Below are 23943 nucleotides of genomic sequence, written 5' to 3'. Positions count from 1 at the left end.
CAGAGGCCCATTCCCTCAAGATAAGATTTGACTCATGCAAGACGAATCTCATAAGCTCAGCAGTCATTTCCCACAATTCCCAGGAGATAGATATTCAGGAAACCCAAAAGGAAAAAGATGGAGAGCTCAATCTGCAAATGACCAAGGTATAAGGGAGTGTTTGACTCAGGTAGATCTACTGGGTAGATGAACTCCTCTGCGTCCCTAGAGCAATAATACTGATGCTGGTGACCAAATCTTAGTACTGTGTTAGCAGTTTCATTATATCTTCTGCACAGAGTGATTAAAAACATCTACCTGACTCTAAAGGCCAAAATGAGGTGGATATTTATTTTGTGATGAAACAAACCATTCTACCTCTTAAGGTTTAGGCTGAGAGAAAAACTAAGTGAGAGAAAAACTGCAAGCTTTCCAAAGGTTCAGTGGTGCCTAATTCCCTAGGCAGCCTCAACCTCTGTGTCTTGTTTTCTCCTTCACTATATGGCAGGTGGAGATCGTTTCATTCCGCCCAGAGCTCTGAGATGTTTAGATTCTAATGAATCAAGTCGAGGTGGTCAAGCTGATTCTGCAAACCTAAACTATTACTTTAGGATGGCAGACTTGCCCTCAGATTTCTCTGGAACCAAAACGTTCTCTTGAGGCCTTGATAAGATTACCAGGCTGCTGAGCTTCCAGTGTTCAGATTTCCCACGGAAGCGCACTCGCCAGCTTCTGGCTGCCCTGGCTGTCAGCAGCCACGCTGTGGACTGGGCTCTGAAACCTGATTCTGCTCGGGAATGTGTGCTCACCCCCTCCTGTGAGGGGGCCTGGGCCCTTCCAGTCTGCCTGCTGGAACCTTCCCTGTCACTGTGGTCCTGGGAATGGAAGTGTCTATTAAGTGGAAGCCAGTGGTACTTTGAGGGTCCCACAGAGTGGGAGCCAGACAGGAATGTGGGGGGTACTTGGGCAAGCCTGCAAGTCCACTGAGCCAAAGTCCAGCTTCCAGAGGCCAAGCAATCCCTTATTATAGCCCATCAGTCAGCAGCCAACATATGGCTCAGTGAGAGGGCGGGTCCAAAACCAGCAAAGGCTGTTGGTGACACTGCGGTAGAAAATATTTAATGAAGTATGGGAATTCTCTGGTGGTCCAGTGGCTAGGACTCCAAGATTCCTGGCACAACATCCCCCCGCCCCGCCCCAATATTAATGAAGTAAAAAGATATCATTGGAAAAAGTAGGTTACAAAATGAATATATTATATGTACCAGTGTATACACATACACACTTACCTGTCATTAGTAACACTGATAACCCGTGAGGATGACAAGATAGTCTGAGAGTATTTAACTAACATTCATCACACAAGATCCAGTACATAATAAATGTTCAACAGATACTGAATAAATGGATGAATGACACTATCTGGAAAGGACTGTGGCGTTACCTCAGAGAAAAGGGCTCATTAACTGTCTCCATCTAAATCAGAAATTCACTACATATTCAGTGGTAAAATTAAACCTTTTAAAACACTCTCAGGTTATCCGGTAGTACCTGCAACTTATATTCAAGCAACTAAGAGTGCTGGTGTTGGAGAAGACTCTTGAGAGTCCCTTGGCCTGCAAGGAGACCCAACCAGTCCATACTAAAGGAGACCAGTCCTGGGTGTTCTTTGGAAGGACTGATGCTGAAGCTGAAGCTCCAATACTTTGGCCACCTGATGCAAAGAGCTGACTCATTTGAAAAGACCCTGATGCTGGGAGGGATTGAGGGCAGGAGGAGAATGGGATGAGAGAAGATGAGATGGTTGGATGGCATCACCGACTCAATGGACATGGGCTTGGGTGGACTCCGGGAGTTGGTGATGGACAGGGAGGCCTGGTATGCTGCAGTTCACAGGGCTGCAAAGAGTCGGACACAACTGAGCTACTGAACTGAACTGAAGAGTACTGGTTTGATTTTGATGTACGAAGTCTCCAGCTCTTTCTTTATTATACACTTCTCCATTCTGAGTTCCTATCCAGAGTAACCTCACCTATCCTCTCTTCTAGAGAAGAATCATATTTTCATCACAAGAGGCCTGTACTTGTCGTGGTAGGCTGGACATTCCTGGTTAGACAACCTAAACCAACATATCTAAACCTTGTTGTTGTTGTTGTTGTTTTAAACTGATTTTCTCCCATCTTCAACCATTTAGTTACTCATTCAACAAGCATCTGAGTGCCATCAGGCACTAGATATATATGGCCCCTGTCCTTGAGGAATTTTCCAGAGAGAGAACCAGGTAAGCAGACAGTTACAGGTCTGTCTAGTACTCTAATTCAGTTTGAAAAAAGCGCCCTGAGTGTGCTGTAGAGTCTGAGGGCATCTGTACAGGCTTCCCGAGGTGGAGATGTTTGAGCCGCAGACTGAGAGGGGAAGAGTTCTCTGTTTCTGTTAATTCATTTATCAAGCAAGCTCGTCTCAAGAAATTACATGATGATCTAGGCACTGTGCAAACTTCTGGCGACCTAAAGACCAGTAAGAGCGTCGCTGCCTACAAAAGGCTTATTACAGAAGTGTGGAAGCAGCACTGCCACTGCCTCGGCATCTCAGAGAACCCTACTCACCTGTGCACCCCGGCGGGCTCAAACACAGAAGTCATTTCCGGTTCCTTATAGAACACATGGTCTTTATTCTTCCATTTTTTTCACTCTTGCTCTCTCTAAATCAGAATATGCCTGGACTCTCAAAGTAGCTTTGAGTCTGGTTTCCTTATTCACTCTATACACTGGCATTTCTGCCATATCATCCCTGCTACAAGGTGGATGCCACCTTACTCAACACCACTCAGAGTTTCTTATTGTCCAAGGAGCAGAATCCAGGGCCATCCACTATTTGGCTTTGAGGGCTGCAGCTAGCCTCTGAATCAGAAAAAGGCATCCCTTTGGGGTACAGCTAGGCAAGGAGACTTTTTACAAAGCAAAGTAACCCTTCCTTCCAGATGGCTTGAATTCCAGCTCCCACTCACCCACTTGGGCAGCCTCCACTATACTCGGAGGCCCTGTGGTTTTTATCTTATTATTTTCATTTTTTTTCTTTCTCTGCTTCTTCATCTTCCTTTCCAGCCAACTGGCTTACTTTCCTGCACAAAGCTGGCATGTTCTCCGTGCACCCATTTCTTACGGCTTCTCCTCCTCACCACCCACCTTTCTTTTAAGACTTCTGAGTCTTACACAGAAATGTAAGAAATACTGAAATACTATAGAATTTAGGGTCTGCAAATGCCATAGCCTAAGGCACTTTTGCATTTGAAAATTATGCACATGACAAGATTAGTCTTATTTTCCCTACTGGATTGTGAGCTTTTAAAAGGCATCTTTTCTTGCTTACTCCAGAGGGCTTAAAGAGGGCTGAAGTAATGATTGATATTGTTGATAACAGTAAAGTAACTTAAAAAAAAAGATTCCCCAAAGACTTCCAAAAGTTAAACGGGTTCTAGAAAATGAATTGTTGAGTAACTCTTACTGGCCTGGTATAAATTACTAGTACTGGGAAGTAATGTAGCTCCATTTCTCATCAAATACAGTGGCATGTCTCAAACGTGGGTTTCACCTCTCAAAAGAGTTTTACTCTGAGATTTTTCAGAAATTCCCAAATCTCACTCCTGCATATCATGTCCCACCATGAAAAAATTTACTTCCTGGCTAAGAAACGTCACTTCTCCAGCCTCTTGGTTTCCTCTTTACTTCCTTAGCTGTTGGAGTGCCTTAGTGTTAGCTGTTGGAGTGCCTTTTTCAGGCATTTTGACAAGAGAACTTCAAAAGCAGTCACTGCCAACCAGCAAATCCATGCCCTGTGCAGATTCGGTGTGAACTGACACGCTTCCTGACTGGCCAGCAGTGCTCCTGTCTTGGCAGAATCCCCCGTCAATGACTACACGTCTGTTTATAGACTGGAGGATCTTCTCTTTTCACCACTCACTTCTCTTTTCACCCCCCGCCCCCCTCTCTCTTTTCACTTCCACACAGGAAGTTGCTCAGGCAAGTTTCAGGGTCTCTGCCACACACTGTTCCTTCCTCAACTGAAGAAGAAAGTACCTTTGGAAGGATTCCCTTGTGTCTTCTTAGAACAAATTTGGTCCTCTAACAGTAAGCAATTTGCTTCTAAGCCTAAAACTTGCTTTGCTCTTATCTCTCATCCATTTCTGCAAGAGATTAAAGAGGTCCTAAATTACACTGCACCTCTAGCCAAGGCCTGAGGCACCCTGTACTGTCAGAAGAGGAAACCAACTCTTAAAGCAACTTCTTTGGGAACCTTCTTGTCCGTATGGGCATTCCCAGAGCCATCTCCCTTCTTGTCCGTATGGGCATTCCCAGAGCCATCTCCCTTCTTGTCCGTATGGGCATTCCCAGAGCCATCTCCCTTCTTGTCCGTATGGGCATTCCCAGAGCCATCTCCCTTCTTGGTTCGGAAGCTGCAGCCAGGAAGGATTTTGTTGCTCTAGGCTATCTTTGAGTAGACTGGTGAACACCCACTGCTGGATTTCCTCTCACCCTTTCCCAACCCTAATCTGCCTGGAGTTTCCCCAGTTTACAGATGTTTCCAGAGGGTCATCTTAGCCTCTGGTGGATCCCATGGGCCCCTGCACTTTATAAAGACTCTCTGAAGGTGATCCCTGAAGAGAACTGATGGAGCTGGACACTTGACTGCCACTGCCCAGGACAGACCTATTGCCCACACAGAGAAGTCCCAGCGCTTTGCAGGCAGTGAGGATTGCTTAGAAGAGCCAACCTGCGTCCTGGTGTAGAGCAGCGAAGGGGAAGAATTAGCAGAACTGTGAACCTGGAGAGTGCTGACGACAGCACTGGCAGCAGCTGTTCAGCTTTCGAAAACGGGAATCACCTTTGCTTTTCTTCTGTTTAAAAGCAAGCCTAAATCTAGCTAAAATAGGCTTAGGGCTAAATGTCAGGTCTATTTCAAGGGGAAAATCTATGGGAGCCTCAAAATATGGAAAAGGCAGGGAGGAGGGGAATACACCAGCCACTCCTCCACTGGAGGGTGGTTCCTGGATCCCACTGGTTGGAACTGTCCCAGGAAAACCCCAGGAGGAGCAGTGGTGGGCCTCACCCTGGAGCCCCCCACAGAGATGTAGCCAGCACACCCCAGTGCATGCAGGGACATACTGGAAAGTCTCAAGTTGTTCAGAAATAGTGCCATTTGCCCATGAGGGGAGTTTCCAGAAAGTTCTGAAAGATGTAACAGACAAAAGTGGGACTTGAGAAGCAAGAGGGTGACTGGACTTTTAAAAGCTCAATTTTCATCGAAAAGGGAAGCCCACAGAGCTGTGCCTCGGGGTAATAGCTCTGTTTCTCTTTCAATATTCATCTCTTCAGATCCAGCGGCTTCTGATTTCTAAAGAGGTTTTGCTCACACATTTGTCCATTTACAAAGTTTACAGCACCTTTTTTTTTTTCCTGAAGCATTTGAGTCCCTAAGCAAAATAGCTGAACCTCTAGAAAGGCCCCTCCCCTCTCCCTGAGGTCCTCCCGGCCGACACCCTGCCTGCCGGGTAGGGGTTCCCTAGGAAAGGCCGGGGGCTAGCCTCCGGAGTGCCGCAGCGCTGAGCCTCGCTCGTGCTCCCTGCTCGGACCCTGCTTGCGCGCCGCGGGAGCCTTTACCTCCATGTCCTCCAGGTGCCGACTCAGCGCCGCCAGCGCGCGTTCGCTCTGTCCGGGGCTCTCTCAGCGCTCTGCTCCCGCCTGGACCGGTTTGGCTCTGGCGGGCACAGCGCAAGTGACCGGCTGCGCCCCCGGCTCGCTGGCTGCAGGACTGACTGCTGGCCGCCCCAGCCCCGCGCTAGAGAACTAGGAAGGAGGAGGGGAGGGGAGGGGAGGGGAGGGGAGAGGAGGGGAGGGGAGGGAGAGGAGGCGGGGAGGGTGGGGAGCTGGCGAAGGAGGCCGGCGATCAGGGTTTAAATTTAGACACAAATCTAAACAGATACTGTCCCCTCCCGGGGCAGGACTCAAGCGAGGGAGCCACGACTCCATTAAGCTGCCCAAACATGGGGATGGGACAGTCCGTGTGGCCCCTCTTTCTCGTGAAATTCCTCCAGGACCCGGGGTCTTTGCTCGGTGTCAGTCCTCAGCCTCTCCCTCCTTTAACATCTCTTCTTTCTTTTCGCTTGCCCTAAAGGTTACAGTGGTTCTTCCATTCTTTTTATCTCCCCTCTTTTCTATTTACTTCTTTTATGTACATCTCTACCCCTGTCTCTCCTCATTTAAAAAGAAATTGCATTCGCCGCATACCTGCTTTTCCCGGCGTTCCTGGGCGGAGAATGAGGACCCTCCCTGACGGATAAATGGTTCTCCCACTCCCCTCCTCCCCTCCCCTCGGAGACTGTTCAGGCGGTGCCTTCAACGCTTGGTGTTGCAAACTCAAGTACCTCCCCCTCTGTCATCTCTCTTGCTCTCCACCTCTCAGTCTCACATTTTCTGGAGACCTTTATCAATCGATCCATCTCTCATCTGTATATCAGGTAGAAGAGGAGGAGAAAAGGAATCCAAGCAAAGTTTTCCAAGCTCCCTGTAGCAATCTGTCTTTTTCTCTCCCCGATTGGATTGATGTATTTGGATTTGTGGAATTTCATCTCCCACAAACTGCTTGTTGCTAAAGGGCCTTTTTGCTGTTCCTAAGTGTACTCTAAGAAATAGAGCAAAGGGCAAGATCCCGAACATCCGATTCCCATAGGCTCAACATAGCAATCCTCCCCCAGGGCCATCCCAACCCCCTGAGCAGCAAAGAGGCTGAAGAAAACAGAGCTGCAAGGAAGGGACAGGGGAACTAGAGTCTGGAGCAGCTTCTCTCTCTGCTACCAGTTTACACACTGGTCACCAGTGCTAAGTGCCCCTTCAGATCTGGACCCCTCCCAGAGAAGAAAAGGCGGAAGCCTTCAGAGACCAATGAGTGTGAAGAGGATTGGCCCACAGGGATGCCTCTGTGTCTTTCTGCAGGGTAGTTGTGTCCCACCCGACCCCAAACCCTCACCCAACTCACCCTGGGAAAGAGACAGCAGGCCAGGTAATCATGAGCACTGTGAAGAGAGATATGTGGAAAAATGGGTAAAAGAATCCAGCTGAGAGTTTGCTCACACTACAAAGAACTGCCCTAATTCCGCTCTTTATCCCAGCACTCCCTGCAGACTTTCAGCACTTAAGATTGTTGCTTTGGGTACCAGCCTTAGAAACATGGCCTCTTCCCTGTAGAATCTTCTAAGACTTGCCTTTCTGAAACACTGATAGCCCTAACGCCAGAGTGTTTTCTAGTTCATTTAACTTAGCCTAACCTTTATTTCAGAAGCAGATTGAAGGTTGAATTCCTGCTCTGCTAATTTCTAGCTGTGTTTTCTGAGACAAGTCACTTACCCAGTCTGATCCTCATTTGCCTCACCTGTATAGTTTAGTAGGCACTCTGAAAAAAAATCTACATCTTTTTTTTTTTTTGAGTAGCTACTTTTTTTTTTTTTTTTTTTGGTAATTTTTAGCCAGGTACCAAATTTTATTCAAAGAAACTGCTTATTTAAAAGTGATCACAGGACATGAGTAGCTACTTTTATAATGCTTACCCTCATGTACAAGCTCAAATAAATAGTGACCCAATATTTCTTTTATTCCCAGGCATTCTAAGGCCCAGTGAATGGGATTCTACTCCCAGTCTCTTTCCATTCCAGCCACATAGCTGCAGAAGTGAGAGTTCGAGAGCAGAGTTGGCAGCAAGAAAGGAAGTTTCTTGGTACCTTGCAATGCATAGTTGTGCATATAATTTTTTCCCTTTTCTCTTTTTTTCAAATGTGCAGGGCTGAGTTGGTGATGGGAGCAGAGTCTCTTCTCATATTTTCTAACCTCCATCTAGTCCTCCTTTCTGCTCAGAATGGGGCTGCCCCAGCACAGGTTTCTGGTTCACAAACAGAACAGCGGAAGTGCCTACCAAAGGAAACCGTTAGGCTTAGATAGCATCACAGTCACTCAAGGTGACTTGCAGCTGCAGCCCACGCCCTGCTTGGGCCTTCCCTCAGCCATGTGAGAACCCATGACTACAATGCAGATAAACTTGGCCGCCACCTTGCTCCCGGGTCGCAGAATATGCAGGGTAGGATTGCTCCTCCATAGTTCTTTGGGCTAGGAAGAGGCATTTATGAGAGGAAGCAATGGAAATGGGGAGAGAGGGCTGAAGCCCAGAGCTGTTTCAGCAGTCCTGAGTAGGTGGGGGCTTGTGCTCACCTTTTCTTCCCCTGCCACCCCTCCTGAAGATCCCCAGAAGGCAGAAAGGAAATAACCCAGGTGGTGAACTCCCTGCTTTTGATGGGTTCTCTGGGATTCTGACTTGGTGCTCGGTGTGCTGTGAGGAGCTGACAACCCAAGGGGAAGGGAAAGTGGCCCTGATGGAGTCGGTCCTCCCGGTCTCAAGGGGACTGGTCATCTCACAAGGACTCACTTCCTTTATTCTCGCTGCTTTACACACCCTGGTAGCCTAAATCAGCCAAACAGCAAATAGAGGCCAGCGCAGAATGAAAAACAAGAAACATCAGAGCAGCTTGAGTAGGGAAGCCCATATTACTATCAAATAAATACTACCAAATACATGTTACTGTTTGGTGAATGAATGAGTGGGTAAATGAATGACTGAAGCAAATCAATAGGATCTTTGCCTTTAAATCAAAGGCAGAGCCTTTTTTCCATAGATGGGTCTTCAATGGGAGAAAAGACCTGGTGAGAGAAAAGATCAAGAGAGATCGTGGAAGGGTACAAGTTAATTAGTAAACCAGAACCGCACAGAGCTGCAGTCAGGCCGTTCTCAGTGAGTGGCCACACGGTGCTGCCGATTGTTGACTTTAAACACAGAGTGGGAAGCAAACGTCCTCTCAGAACTGTGAATACTCAATTCCAAATGTATATACTTCAGCACTAAGTCCCGGGAATCTGGCAAAAATAAAACAAAATAACTCATTCTGTTGTGATTGTCAGTGAGGAACAGAACTGAATAAACTGAAATGAAAGCACAAGGTTTGAGTGCTTTTATGAGTTCAAGGAATGGTAATGGAGAGTCTCCCAGAGGAAGATGGTAGCATGTGAAAGGTAAATTGAAGTGGAAGGTAGCAGGGTAACAGCTGCGCCACGGGGAGGATGTTGATGCTTGGAGAGGACAGCCAGCCGGGGTTGGTGATTTCATGAGGAAGTGTTTTGACTGGCCCTCTGGGAATTGGAAAATTGATTACATAGGGCAATTGAGCAAAGAAATTGATGTGTAGAAGCCAATGGGAGACAAGTTTCTCAGTGACAGTGAAGAGAGATACAAATATGCAAGGGGAGTGGGAACTGAAATGAACCCTATGGTATTGGATTGGAATGGGAGGTATTGGTGTGAGCTCATGGTTTTCAATCTGTAGATACATATTCAGTTCAGTTCAGTTCAGCCGCTCAGTCGTGTCCGACTCTTTGCGACCCCATGAATCACAGCACACCAGGCCTCCCTGTTCAACACCATCTCCTGGAGTTCACTCAGACTCGTGTCCATCAAGTCCGTGATGCCATCTAGCCATCTCATCCTCAGTCATCCCTTTCTCCTACTGCCCCCAATCCCTCCCAGCATCAGAGTCTTTTCCAATGAGTCAACTCTTCGCATGAGGTGGCCAAAGTACTGGAGTTTCAGCTTTAGCATCATTCCCTCCAAAGAAATCCCAGGGCTGATCTCCTTCAGAATGGACTGATTGGATCTCCTTGCAGTCCAAGGGACTCTCAAGAGTCTTCTCCAACACCACAATTCAAAAGCATCAATTCTCTGGCGCTCAGCCTTCTTCACAGTCCAACTCTCACATCCATACATGACCACAGGAAAAACCATAGCCTTGACTAGACGGACATATATGTGGATATAAATGTGTATACATACATACATACACACACATTTCTTAGTTTGATCCACTGAAAGGGCCAGGAAGAACTGATACCCCAGTAGCAATCAGTGAACAGAGCCCAGATCTTGGTTTCTAAATACCATTCTTCACTAAAGGAAACAAGGGTCCTTAGAGAAAATGGTTTACAAGGCTGGGGCAGGTAAAGAACGAGATAAGCCTGAAACATTTTGTGCTAGAAAATATGGAAGTGCTCAAGAAATGAAAAGAAGATGTTACGAATATACAGAAACCAGATTGCAGGGGTGCCTAGGACAATATTGGGACGATATAAGGATCAAAATAAACAATGATAGCAATGCATTGTTGTTGTTCTTTAGTCACTAAATCATGTCCAACTCTTTGCGACCCCATGGACTTCTGCCAGGCTTCTCTGTCCGTGGGATTTCCCAGGCAAGAATACTGGAGTGGGTTGCCATTTCCTTCTCCAGGGGATCTTCCTGATCCAGGGATTGAACCCATGTCTCCTACACTGGAAGACAGGTTCTTTACCACTGAGTCACCTGCAAAGCTCCAGAAATGCATTAGGCCCTTTAAATAAACTAAGAGTTCATAAGTCCACACTGATATAAACAAATAAGTGGATAGATAAGTGGAAGGTTCTCCATTCTCCATTGTGCTGTAGCACAAAGCTAACAAAGGTAAAAAAAATTGTCATATGACAGTAATTATAGTAATTTTAGGTAGAAACATCATTTGATGCTAAAGCTAATGGGGTAAAAATGGGATGAGAAATAGGATTTTAATAATTTCAAATTATCTCCCTATAAATTATTCATTAATTACAAAGGGGAAAATGTAACTTTTTAGAGATAAGCCTGTATGTGTGTTCAGCTGCTTCAGCTGTGTCCAGCTCTTCATGACCCTACGGACTGTAGCCTGCCAGGCTCCTCTGTCAATGGGATTCTCCAGGCAAGAATACTGGAGTGGGTTCCTATGCCCGCCTCCTGGGGATCTTCCTGACCCAGGGATTGAACTCACGTCTCCTGCATCACAGGCAGATTCTTTACCACTGAGCCACCCAGAGATAAGCCTAACAGATACCATATTAAGAAAGTGATCAAAGCAAACACCATCAGTGATGGGACAAATTGACATCACATGCTACTGATGGGCTGCAATAAGAAGAGCACACCAGGACTTCCCTGTGCTCCAGTGGCTGAGCCTCTTTCCCGCAGTGCAGGGCGCCTGGATTCAACTGCTGGTCAGGGAATTAGATCCCACATGCTGCAACCAAGACCTGGCGCAGTTAAATTAAATTAACTAATTAAATATTCTTTCAAAAAAGAAGAATAAGACACCATCACTTCTGTGATGCTCTGGCCCAAGGTGCATAACCTGAGTCTAATCATGAAGAAACACTGGACAAGTCAAATAGGAAGAACATTCCTCAAAGTGACTGGTCTGTGATCTCCAAAAGTGCCAGTATCAAGAAGGTCAAGGGAAGGCTGGGGAAGGACTCTAGTCTACAGAAGACTAGAGCCACATGACAATTGGGTTGACCATGTGCTTCTAGATCGGCTCCTTTTACTATAGAGTATTTTGAAGGAATCATACTTTGTATATATTAATATATATATATATCAAATATACACATATCAAATCATCAAATGTATACTTTAGGCATCTTACTGTTTTGTCAGTTATAGCTCGATAAAGCTGAAAAAAGAGAAATCATTAGAATTGGCAAAACTCTAAGGATCCTGGGTGAAGGATATATGGGAATTTTTGGTACTAATATTACAATTTTTTCAAAGTTTGAGATTATTTTTTAAAAAAAAGTTAAGAAAAAACGTGGTGGGGGTAAGAATTGAGCTCTCCTGTTTCTTTTTTCAGACTGATTTGCTACCCAGTCCCTTCATCATCTGTTCCTCCTCAACCCACCCCCAGAGATCCACAGGATGGGCCAGGATCCCGTTGACACTGGTGATAGAGAGAGAGCAGGCAGAGAGAGACTGCTGCTGCTGCTAAGTTGTTTCAGTCGTGTCCAACTCTGTGCGACCCCATAGACGGCAGCCCACCAGGCTCCCCCATCCCTGGGATTCTCCAGGCAAGAACACTGGAGTGGGTTGCCATTTCCTTCTCCAATGCATGAAAGTGAAAAGTGAAAGTGAAGTCGCTCAGTCCTGTCCGACTCTCCGCGACCCCATGGACTGCAGCCCACCAGGCTCCTCCGTCCATGGGATCCTCCAGGCAAGAGTACTGGAGTGGGTTGCCATTGCCTTCTCCGAGAGAAAGACTACCCTTTTGGAAAGACAGAGGATGGAGACATGATGTGGAAGATTATTCAAGTTTTTTTCTTACAGATATCTTTGTGATGTTTCAGTGGTTGCAGCAGACACATGGACTTTTAAAGTTTTGGAGGAGAGTTTTTTGTTTTTTGTTTTGCCTGTGCCCTGGGGCTTGCCTACCGGCTCAGTTCTCTGACAAGACCAGAGATTGAACGTGGGTCAAGTCAGTGAAAGCCTGGAACTCTAACCACTGGGCTGCTAGAGAAGTCCCTGGAGGAGAGATTTAACTTAAAAACACACACACACACACACACACACGCACAAAAAGGACTTCTTTAGTGATCTTTGGTGATCCAGTGGTTAGGCCTCGGAGTTTTCACTACAGAAAGATGGGTTCAATCCCTGGTCAGGAAACTAAGATCCCACATTTCTTATGGCAAGCCAATAAAAAGAAAAGAAAAATAACTGATTTTTTCTAGAAAGAAAGTGGGGTGATATTTATAGAAATAAAGGTGGTTTTCATGAAGTATTCATATCACAATTTCTTTGGGATATTTTTACTAATGTTAAGTAATGCAGGTTTGCCACAAGGACATTTACTAAAATGAATCAGTAGCATGAATTGGACAGGAGCCTGTCCAAAGCTGGAGGTTACGCACATGGCCTTAAAATGAATATCTCTGATGATTCTACACTAACAAAGTGAAACATTATAAGAATGAATAGTACCCAACTCCCACTTGCCACTCATTCTCTTGGGTTTTTTTCACATGCACAACAAAGAATTATGTGGAAAGCTTTCTGCACAAAGTGCACATTTACAAAATTCTACTAAAAATCTGTGTTCCTACCTGTTAGTTTTTCTTTCCTTTTTGTGGTGGTATCTCTATCCATCCATTTGTTCATGGCAGAAACCTGAGAGTCATTCTTAATTCTTCTGTCATCTTTACCAACCAGGTGCTATATACTTTAAGCTCTGAAATTTCCTGACATTACTCCCTGCAACCTCCCACCAATCACAGTCATTGCCAGCTTTCATTTGGATTAGAAAACTATTAGATATAGTTCATCTCCATAGCTCCTAATTATTGTCCTTGCCTCCAAACTTGACTCATCATCTCCCTGCATCTGTTTTCCACTCTACAGGGAGTAATCTTTCTGAAGATTACATTGGAGGGTGCAACTCACACTCCTAACATGACCAAGTTTACATCTCCAGGTTCTTCTCAACAGAGAACACCCAGTACTCCACACTGGAACTATCCTGGTGTGCTTTCTGGTCCCCGAAGAAGCTCTTTTCTCTGCACAAGCACATTCCTTGCTTTGCACAAAGCCCAGAGTTAACTCTTATTCACCTGCTGTTTCTCAGATAAGGCTTCCTCCGGATGGTCCTGACGACCACCACATATCCCCAGCTTCCCGCCACCGGGAATAGAGCTGCTTTCTGTGCATACCTCATGCCTGCACTATTCTCGTCCTTGCAAGGATTACTTTATATTTGCCTGCTTACTTTCTTTATCTTCCCACAAAACTTTAATCTTAAAGAAAGCACATTTCATTCTCTCTTGGTGAAAGTTCTAAGGTTGGTGCTAGGTTCAAATTTGGTGAGTTCACATGTTGGGTTCACATGTTGGATGAGTGAATGGACACTGGCTTTATGTAAAAAATGTAGATAATCCATTTTGTAATCCAGTTCTTGAATGTCCACCTAAAAATACAGTATAAACATGAAAAGTTGTAACACAAAGGATAACACAGAGATTTAAAGATTAGTGTGGAAACCAGACTTCCTGGGCCTAACTGTGACCTTGATCAAGTAACTTAATTTTGTTCCTGCTTCTTCATCTATAAAATGGGACTAATGATAGAATTTACCAAATAGAGTTATAAGAATTAATTGGATCAATACATGTGAAATGCTTAAAATAATGCTAGCAAAATAGTGTGATGAAGGCTGGGTCATTATTGTCATGAAGTAATAGTAGCAGCAGCTTTTTATCATGAAGGAATGATTGTAATCAGAGGGAAGTCCCAAACACAGCTGCCTTGACAAAATAATTCTATGTTCATCTCTCAATTCCAAGTTATCTACTTGTGATTTTCACCTAATTTTTTTTTGGCCACACTACTTGACTTGTGCAATCTTAATTTCCCAACCAAGGATTGAACCCCTTGGCCCTCAGCAGTAAAAGTGCCAAGTCCTAAGCACTGGACACCAGGGAATTCCCAGTTGTCACCTACTTTTAATAAATTTGTCTGCTGGATGCAGGCTTACTTGGATAAGATTCATTTCTGTCTTATTTCTTCTCAGCTGTACTTTTCCTGACTGTTCTAGGATATTTTAAGTTACGATTCAGTTCTGCATTTTTCGCTTGTACATGCCAAAAATTGAAAAAAATGGTGGAAAGGGAATTCCTCACATCTCAATTCTGAATAAATTTCACTATCTTGAATGTCTTTCATTTGGGAAATCAGTTTTCAGTTCAGTTCAGTTCAGTCCCTCAGGCGTGTCCGACTCTTTGTGACCCCATGAATCGCAGCACCCAGGCCTCCCTGTCCATCACCAACTCCCGGATTTCACTCAGACTCATGTCCATCGAGTCGGTGATGCCATCCAGCTATCTCATCCTCTGTCGTCCCCTTCTCCTGCCCCCAATCCCTCCCAGCATCAGGGTCTTTTCCAATGACTCAGCTCTTTGCATGAGGTGGCCAAAGTATTGGAGTTTCAGCTTCAGCATCAGTTCTTTCAATGAACACCCAGGATTGATCTCCTTTAGGATGGACTGGTTTGATCTCCTTGCAGTCCAAGGGACTCGCAAGAGTCTTCTCCAACACCACAGTTTAAAAGCATCAATTCTTCGGCACTCAGCTTTCTTCACAGTCCAACTCTCACATCCATACATGACCACAGGAAAAACCATAGCCTTGACTAGACAGACCTTTGTTGGCAAAGTAATATCTCTGCTTTTGAATATACTATCTAGGTTGGTCATAACTTTCCCTCCAAGGAGTAAGCGTCTTTTAATTTCATGGCTGCAAGCACCATCTACAGTGATTTTGGAGCCCCCCAAAATGAAGTCTGACACTGTTTCCACTGTTTCCCCATCTATTTGCCATGAAGTGATGGGACCAGATGCCATGATCTTCGTTTTCTGAATGTTGAGCTTGAAGCCAACTTTTGACTCTCCTCTTTCACTTTTATCAAGAGGCTCTTTAGTTCCTCTTCACTTTCTGCCATAAGGGTGGTGTCATCTGCATATCTGAGAATACTGATATTTCTCCTGGCAATCTTGATTCCAGCTTGTGCTTCTTCCAGTGCAGCGTTTCTCATGATGTACTCTGCATAGAAGTTAAATAAGCAGGTTGACAATAAACAGCCTTAACATACTCCTTTTCCTATTTGGAACCAGTCTGTTGTTCCATGTCCAGTTTTAACTGTTGCTTCCTGACCTGCATACAGGTTTCTCAAGAGGCACGTCAGATGGTCTGGTATTCCCATCTCTTTCAGGATTTTCCACAGTTTATTGTGATCCAACACACTCAAAAGCTTTTGCAAAGTCAATAAAGCAGAAATAAATGTTTTTCTGGAACTCTCTTGCTTTTTCCATGATCCAGCAGATGTTGGCAATTTGATCTCTGGTTCCTCTGCCTTTTCTAAAACCAGCTTGAACATCAGGAAGTTCATAGTTCACGTATTGCTGAAGCCTGGCTTGGAGAATTTTGAGCATTACTTTACTAGCCTGTGTTCAGTTCTGTTCAGTCACTCAGTTGTGTCCGACTCTTTGTGACCCCATGAATCGCAGCATGCCAGGCCTCCCTGTCCATCACCATCTCCTGGAGTTCACTCAAACTCATGTCCATCGAGTCAGTGATGCCACCCAGCCATGTCATCCTCTGTCGACCCCTTCTCCTCCTGCCCCAATCCCTCCCAGCATCAAAGTCTTTTCCAATGAGTCAATTCTTTGCATGAGGTGGCCAAAGTACTGGAGTTTCAGCTTTAGCATCATTCCCTCCAAAGAAATCCCAGGGCTGATCTCCTTCCGAATGGACTGGTTGGATCTCCTTGCAGTCCAAGGCACTCTCAAGAGTCTTCTCCAACACCACAGGTCAAAAGCATCATTTCTTCGGCACTCAGCCTTCTTCACAGTCCAACTCTCACATCCATACATGACTACTGGAAAAACCATAGCCTTGACTAGACGGACCTTAGTTGGCAAAGTCATGTCTCTGCTTTTGAATATGCTATCTAGGTTGGTCATAACTTTTCTTCCAAGGAGTAAGCGTCTTTTAATTTCATGGCTGCAAGCACCATCTGCAGTGATTTGGGAGCCCCCAAAAATAAAGTCTCTCACTGTTTCCACTGTTTCCCCATCTATTTGCCATGAAGTGATGGGACAAGATGCCATGATCTTCGTTTTCTGAATGTTGAGCTTGAAGCCAACTTTTTCACTCTCCTCTTTCATCAAGAGGCTTTTTAGTTCCTCTTCACTTTCTGCCATAAGGGTGGTGTCATCTGCATATCTGAGGTTATTGATATTTCTCCCGGCAATCTTGATTCCAGTTTGTGTTTCTTCCAGCCCAGCGTTTCTCATGATGTACTCTGCATAGAAGTTAAATAAGCAGGGTGACAATATACAGCCTTGATGTACTCCTTTTCCTATTTGGAACCAGTCTGTTGTTCCATGTCCAGTTCTAACTGTTGCTTCCTGACCTGCATACAGGTTTCTCAAGAGGCACATCAGGTGGTCTGGTATTCCCATCTCTCTCAAAATTTTCCACAGTTTATTGTGATCCACACAGTCAAAGGCTTTGCCATAGTCAATAAAGCAGAAATAGATGTTTTTCTGGAACTCTCTTGCTTTTTTGATGATCCAGCGGATGTTGACAATTTGATCTCTGGTTCCTCTGCTTTTCTAAAACCAGATTGAACATCAGGAAGTTCACTGTTCACGTATTGCTGAGGCCTGCCTTGGAGAATTTTGAGCATTACTTTACTAGCGTGTGAGATGAGTGCAATTGTGCATTAGTTTGAGCATTCTTTGGCATTGCCTTTCTTTGGGATTGGAATGAAAACTGACCTTTTCCAGTCCTGTGGCCACTGCTGAGTCTTCCAAATTTGCTGGCATATTGAGTGCAGCACTTTCACAGCATCATCTTTCAGGATTTGAAATAGCTCTACTGGAATTCCATCACCTCCACTAGCTTTGTTCATAGTGATGCTTTCTAAGGCCCACTTGACTTCTCATTCCAGGATGTCTGGCTCTAGATGAGTGATCACACCATTGTGATTATCTGGGTCTTGAAGATCTTTTTTGTACAGTTCTTCTGTGTATTCTTGCCATCTGTTCTTAATATCTTCTGCTTCTGTTAGGTCCATACAATTTCTGTCCTTTATCGAGCCCATCTTTGCATGAAATGTTCCCTTGGTATTTCTAATTTTGTTGACTAGATCTCTAGTCTTTCCCATTCTGTTATTTTCCTCTATTTCTTTGCATTGATCACTGAGGAAGTCTTTCTTATCTCTCATTGCTATTCTTTGGAACTCCGCATTCAAATGGGTATATCTTTCCTTTTCTCCTTTGCTTTTCACTTCTCTTCTTTTCACAGCTATTTGTAAGGCCTCCTCAGACAGCCATTTTGCTTTTTTGCATCTCTTTTCCATGGGGATGATCTTGATCCCTGTCTCCTGTACAATGTCACAAACCTCCGTCCATAGTTTATCAGGCACTCTGTCTAACAGATCTAGTCCCTTAAATCTATTTCTCACTTCCACTGTATAATCATAAGGGATTTGATTTAGGTCATACCTGAGTGGTCTAGTGGTTTTCCTTACTTTCTTCAATTTGAGTCTTAATTTGGTAATAAGGCGTTCATGATCTGAGCCACAGTCAGCTCCTGGTCTTGTTTTTGCTGACTGCATAGAGCTTCTCCATCTTTGGCTGCAAAGAATATAATCAATCTGATTTCGGTGTTCACCATCTGGTGATGTCCATGTGTAGAGCCTTCTCTTGTGTTGTTGGAAGAGAGTGTTTGCTATGACCAGTGTGTTCTCTTGGCAAAACTCTATTAGTCTTTGCCCTGCTTCATTCTGTATTCCAAGGTGAAATCTGCCTATTACTCCAGGTGTTTCTTGACTTCCTGCTTTTGCATTTCAGTCCCCTATAATGAAAAGGACATCTTTTCTGGGTGTTAGTTCTAAAAGGTCTTGTAGATCTTCATAGAACCATTCAACTTCAGCTTCTTCAGCATTACTGGTTGGGGCATAGACTTGGATTACCGTGATATTGAATGGTTTGCCTTGGAAATGAACAGAGATCATTCTGTCGTTTTTGAGATTGCATCCAAGGGCTGCATTTTGGACTCTTTTGTTGACCGTGATGGCTACTCCATTTCTTCTAAGGGATTCTTGCCCACAGTAGTAGATATAATAGTCATCTGAGTTAAATTCACCCATTCCAGCCCATTTTAGTTCCCTGATTCCTAGAATGTTGACGTTCACTCTTGCCATCTCCTGTTTGACCACTTTTGCCATCTCCTGTTTGACTGCTTCCAATTTGCCTTGATTCATGGACCTGACATTCCAGGTTCCTGTGCAATATTGCTCTTCACATCATCGGACCTTGCTTCTATCACCAGTCACATCCACAGCTGGGTATTGTTTTTGCTTTGGCTCCATCTCTTCATTCTTTCTGGAGTTATTTCTCCACTGATCTCCAGTAGCATATTTGGACCTACCGACCCAGGGAGTTCCCCTTTCAGTATCCTATCATTTTGCCTTTTCATACTGCTCATGGGGTTCTCAAGGTAAGAGTACTGAAGTGGTTTGCCATTCCCTCCTCCAGTGGACCACATTCTGTCAGACGTCTCGACCATGACCCTCCCGTCTTGGGTGGCCCCACACAGCATGGCTTAGTTTCATTGAGTTTCTGTCCTCTGATGCCCTCTCGAAACACCTACCGTCTTACTTGGTTTTCTCTTACCTTGGACGTGGGGTATCTCTTCATAGCTGCTCCAGCAAAGTGCAGCCGCTGCTCCTTACCTTGGACGAGGGGTATCTCCTCACGGCCGCCCCTCCTGACCTTAAACGTGGAGTAGCTCCTCTTGGCCCCACTGTGCCTGTGAGCCAGTGCTCTTAGACGTGGGGTTGCCCATCTCGGCAGCCTCCCCTGACCTCGGGCGGGGGGCAGCTCCTCTCAGCCACGCTTGTGCGTGGTCTGGCGCAGCCCGTGCACTTATGTGTAAGTTTTAAGTAGCTGCTAAGTCGCTTCAGTCGTGCTGACTCTGTGCGACCCCATAGACGGCAGCCCACCAGGCTCCCCCGTCCCTGGGATTCTCCAGGCAAGAACACTGGAGTGAGTTGCCATTTCCTTCTCCAATGCATGAAAGTGAAAAGTGAAAGTGAAGTCGCTCAGTCGTGTCCGACTCTTAGCAACCCCATGGGCTGCAGCCTACCAGGCTCCTCCGTCCATGGGATTTTCCAGGCAAGAGTACTGGAGTGGGGTGCCATTGCCTTCTCCTAAGTTTTAAGTTACACAGATGTAAATAATTCATACATTTAATGCACAGAAACTATGGTCTTTTTTCTGGTGTAGTCAAGGATTTCATCTTTTTTCCTAACTCTTGCCACTTACTGACTAGTCTACTTCCTCTGATCCTATTGTACTACCTCGTAACTTACTGGTGCCGAAACCTTTTTCACAATTTTACAGTTTTGGAGTATGTCATTATTACATTTCCTACGCTCATAGATCTACATTTAACTTATCTGCCTTTGATAGTATTTGAGACTTTTTCATATTTTTATCATCTTGGTGTCCCGTATATTATTCAGTCTGTGAAGCCCACACAGTGTCCTATATAACCTTATCATTTATCTGAGAAGGCAATAATTAATAGACCCTTCAAGGCAATAATCAAATAGACCTTTGAATCAGCGGTGCTTGCTAAGTCGCTTCAGTTGTATCCAACTCTTTGCAGCCCTTTGCAACCATATGGACTATAGCCGGCCAGGCTCCTCTGTCCATGAGATTCTCCAGACAAGAATACTGGAGTGGGTTGTCATGCCCTTCTCCAGGGGATCTTCCCGACCCAGGGATCAAACCAGAGTCTCTTGTGTCTCCTGCATTGATAGGCAGGTTCTTTACCACTAGCACCACTCTGATGCAAAGTAAATGCCAAATGTCCTGAAGCAGTGTAAAACTGGATTCTGTGAGGTCCTGAGGAAGGCCAAGAGGTCAAGGATGGAAGGTTCACGGAGTGCCTTGGGGTATAGGGAGGTGCAGCTGACCTAAGTGTGCTTGGTAAGATAGAGCTGCTGGAGCTCTGGGTGCCTGGAAGGCTCACGTGAGCAGAGGGCTCTCCAAGAGTGAGGAGTGGCTGGAGAAGGACGACAGGGTTTGTCAGAGGCCCGCTTTGACTGCTCTTCTCAGCTTTGCAGGGTCTGCTCCAACATGGTACACATTATCCCTTTAAGTGGGTATTAAATTTAGAATCCATCCTGGCCTCCTCATAGGGAGACTGCTGCCCCTGGAATCTTATTCTGGGAATGTTTTGTGCTTGGTATTTGCCTCTGCAAAAATAGGTGATATTTGCATCTTGAAGATGACTGACCTGAGCACAGTTGCTTCTGGTTTATATTTTCTGTTTCTTTTTCCTTTATTGTACATGGTGGGGATTTTAGGTGGGGGGAAGACACTTGACAACCACTTACCTATAAAGACTCTGTAGGCAAAGGGGCCAAGCTGAGGACTGGGGACTCCAGAACCCTACCACCTGTGTGCTTTCTAAAGGGCAAAGTTATTTAACCATTCTCATTTTCTAATTTGGTGAAATTTCTCATTAGTTACCCAAGGATGTGGCAAGGAACTCCTAATCAAAATGACCATAAATCTAAAGCCATAATGAGGTGGGCTTAGCACTCAATCTGGCCTTGCACAGATGAGTTGTCAATAAGGCAAAGGACACAGACAGCCCCTGCTGGAAGTCACACAGGGAAATGAATGTGTCTCTGCTGTGAAAGGCGGAATGGTGTGGGTGGCAGTGGTTGAGGAGTGGGGTGGGGGTGGAGTGGGGAAGGAATTTGCATCTCATGGCTTAATCAGATCTGAAAGCTAACATCCTGTTTTTCTGTAGGTTGGGCACATCAGTAGCTGAAAGCCTCTCTGACCACGACCAGGCTCAGGAAGTGAGTGTCAACAGCCTTGCAGATGGGAACCCAGCTCTGAATAACGGTTCATGCAAAGGCATTCTGCCCCGGTTCTGGCCAGGCCCCTGCACTCCCTCTACCCCAATTCTAGAACTCCAGACCTTACCCCTCCTCCCCAGAGACTTATCAACAGGAAGTTAAGTCAGCTGGAACACTCTGTTCCCTTGATAATTTCATTTTAATTCTGCAGCTGTGTTTAAGGCTTCTAGAATTCTCTCTGGTTCTGTGTCTTGGTTCTGCTTGTTTGCCTGATGCCTTTTCTCTCACATCCATGTAACCATATCATGGTTACCATTAGGCTGGTAGACCAGAAAGAGAAGTAGGGTTGGTAAGAAGGAAATGGGGAGAGAGTGGAAGAAAGCACTTCAGGGACTGTAATACTAGCTGTTGATGAGCTAAGGAAGGTGACCAGTTGCTCAGGAATCATTACTGAGGGGAAGCTGTAAATTCTGAGGAGGAATTCCTAAATCATGAATAATATGCACTGTTTATTTAACTTTTATGCAGAGTACATCATGAGAAACGCTAGGCTGGAAGAAGCACAAGCTGGAATCAAGATTGCTGGGAGGAATATCAGTAATCTCAGATATGCAGATGACACCACCCTTATGGCAGAAAGTGAAGAGGAACTAAAAGCCTCTTGATGAAAGTGAAAGAGGAGAGTGAAAAAGTTAGCTTAAAGCTCTACATTCAGAAAATGAAGATTATGGCATCCGGTCCCATCACTTCATGGGAAATAGATGGGGAAACAGTGGAAACAGTGTCAGACTTTATTTTTGGGGGCTCCAAAATCCCTGCAGATGGTGACTGCAGCCATGAAATCACTTACTCCTTGGAAGAAAGTTATGACCAACCTAGATAGCATATTCAAAAGCAGAGACGTGACTTTGCCAACTAAGGTCCATCTAGTCAAGGCTATGGTTTTTCCAGTGGTCATGTATGGATGTGAGAGTTGGACTGTGAAGAAAGCTGAGTGCCGAAGAAATGATGCGTTTGAACTATGGTGTTGGAGAAGACTCTTGAGAGTCCCTTGGACTGCAAGGAGATCCACCCAGTCCATTCTAAAGGAGATCAGCCCTGGGTATTCTTTGGAAGGAATGATGCTAAAGCTGAAACTCCAGTACTTTGGCCACCTCATGTGAAGAGTTGACTCACTGGAAAAGACTCTGATGCTAGGAGGGCTTGGGGTCAGGAGGAGAAGGGGACGACAGAGGATGAGATGGCTGGATGGCATCACTGACTCGATGGATGTGAGTCTGAGTGAACTCCGGGAGTTGTTGATGGACAGGGAGGCCTGGCATGCTGCGATTCATGGGGTCACAAAGAGTTGGACACGACTGAGCGACTGAACTGAACTGATGCACTGCCAGAGCCATTCCTTCTCATTGCTTCAGGGTGCTTATCTCTACTTCATATCAGAGTGAAGTGTGGGCATGTCTTCTCAATATTCTACAGTGCCTACTTGGCAGATGGCTTACCCATGCTTATTTTCTCTTAGGAAGCGGTTGGTAAATAAACAAATGAAACTTCTCTCCTTCCTTTTATCCCAAGTTAGCTTAACACTTAAAAAACCAAGACACAGAGTTCCCTAGTGGTCCAGTGGTTGGGAATCCTTCAGCAAATGTAGGTTACAAGGGTTCGATCCCTGGTCTGGGAGGATTCCACATGCTACCAGGCAACTAAGTCTGTCTGCCACAACTACTGTAGCCTTTGCCTCTAGAACCTGTGTTCTACTACAAAAAGTAGCCCCTACTCACTACAACCAGAGGGAGCCCTTGCACAGCAGTGAAGTCCTAGCACAGTCAAAAATAAAAATAAATTAGTCCAAAACCAATAAAGTTTCCATATACAACTTGGTCTACTCAAGGTAGTATCTCAGAACTTCTTATAGCTGTAATTACAGTTCCTTATTTGCCGAATGTCTATTTCTTTATCAGCAGCACATTGTTCTGAGACTCAGCAGGGCATTATTTTGTTCTGTCCTGGTTGCTTTTTCTCCTACTGCCTTTCATTTAAGTCTAGAGGGGAAGGACCTCTAAAGTTAGAGACCATGAATCCCTAAAGCCATTAAGCAACTAGAAGGAAAGTGGTGATTATTCTCTCTCCTAGTTCTTTTTCAACAAATCCAAGAAGAATGTCCTGCATTCATTATAGTTTAACTGGCCCATTGAACTCACATGTGTAAACTGCCAGGGTGGGTTTTTAAAGGATCATATGAGGCAAATGACTTTTAGTCACACAAGTTGTATATGATTTGTCAATCCCAGTCCTGGAAGCCTAAGTCCAAGAAAACATAGCTCACAGAACAGATATGGTATCACATGTCTCCATAAAACCACCTCTCAGTTCAGTTCAGTTTAGTCACTCAGTCGTGTCCAACTCTTTGTGACCCCATGAATTGCAGCACACCAGGCCTCCCTGTCCATCACCAACTCCCAGAGTTCACTCAAACTCACATCCATCGAGTCGGTGATGCCATCCAGCCATCTCATCCTCTGTCGTCACCTTCTCCTCCTACCTCCAAGCCCTCCCAGCATCAGAGTATTTTCCAATGACTCAACTCTTCGCATCAGGTGGCCAAA

The 23943-nt window shown here is 45.1% G+C and overlaps 1 protein-coding gene and 1 long non-coding RNA gene across 6 annotated transcripts in view; both read right to left on the bottom strand.

The window, feature by feature from the left end:
* The window catches only part of RCSD1 (RCSD domain containing 1), a 73254-nt gene extending 65315 nt beyond the window's left edge, over positions 1-7939 (bottom strand). For 2 of the 5 annotated variants that reach the window (XM_069548325.1, XM_069548355.1), the window contains exons 1-3: positions 7751-7939; positions 7012-7048; positions 5637-5902 (exon numbers count right to left, since the gene is read on the bottom strand). In XM_069548325.1, the coding sequence (XP_069404426.1) occupies positions 5637-5642 (6 nt within the window). In that variant the 5' untranslated portion in view covers positions 5643-5902; positions 7012-7048; positions 7751-7939. Of the gene's footprint in view, positions 1-5636; positions 6361-7011; positions 7049-7750 lie in introns of those variants that run through there. The other 3 variants (XM_069548334.1, XM_069548362.1, XM_069548343.1) reach the window with 3 other exon arrangements.
* Positions 7940-8548: 609 nt separating this feature from the next.
* The window catches only part of LOC138417673 (uncharacterized), a 48409-nt gene continuing 33014 nt past the window's right edge, over positions 8549-23943 (bottom strand). Inside the window, exon 3 of the long non-coding RNA XR_011248251.1 lies at positions 8549-8933. This is a non-coding gene — a long non-coding RNA (uncharacterized lncRNA). The remainder of the gene's footprint in view (positions 8934-23943) is intronic.

The sequence above is a fragment of the Ovis canadensis genome, chromosome 1 (assembly GCF_042477335.2).
Source record: "Ovis canadensis isolate MfBH-ARS-UI-01 breed Bighorn chromosome 1, ARS-UI_OviCan_v2, whole genome shotgun sequence".
NCBI classification, from domain to species: domain Eukaryota; kingdom Metazoa; phylum Chordata; class Mammalia; order Artiodactyla; family Bovidae; genus Ovis; species Ovis canadensis.
This window is presented reverse-complemented; position numbering and strand designations above follow the sequence as displayed.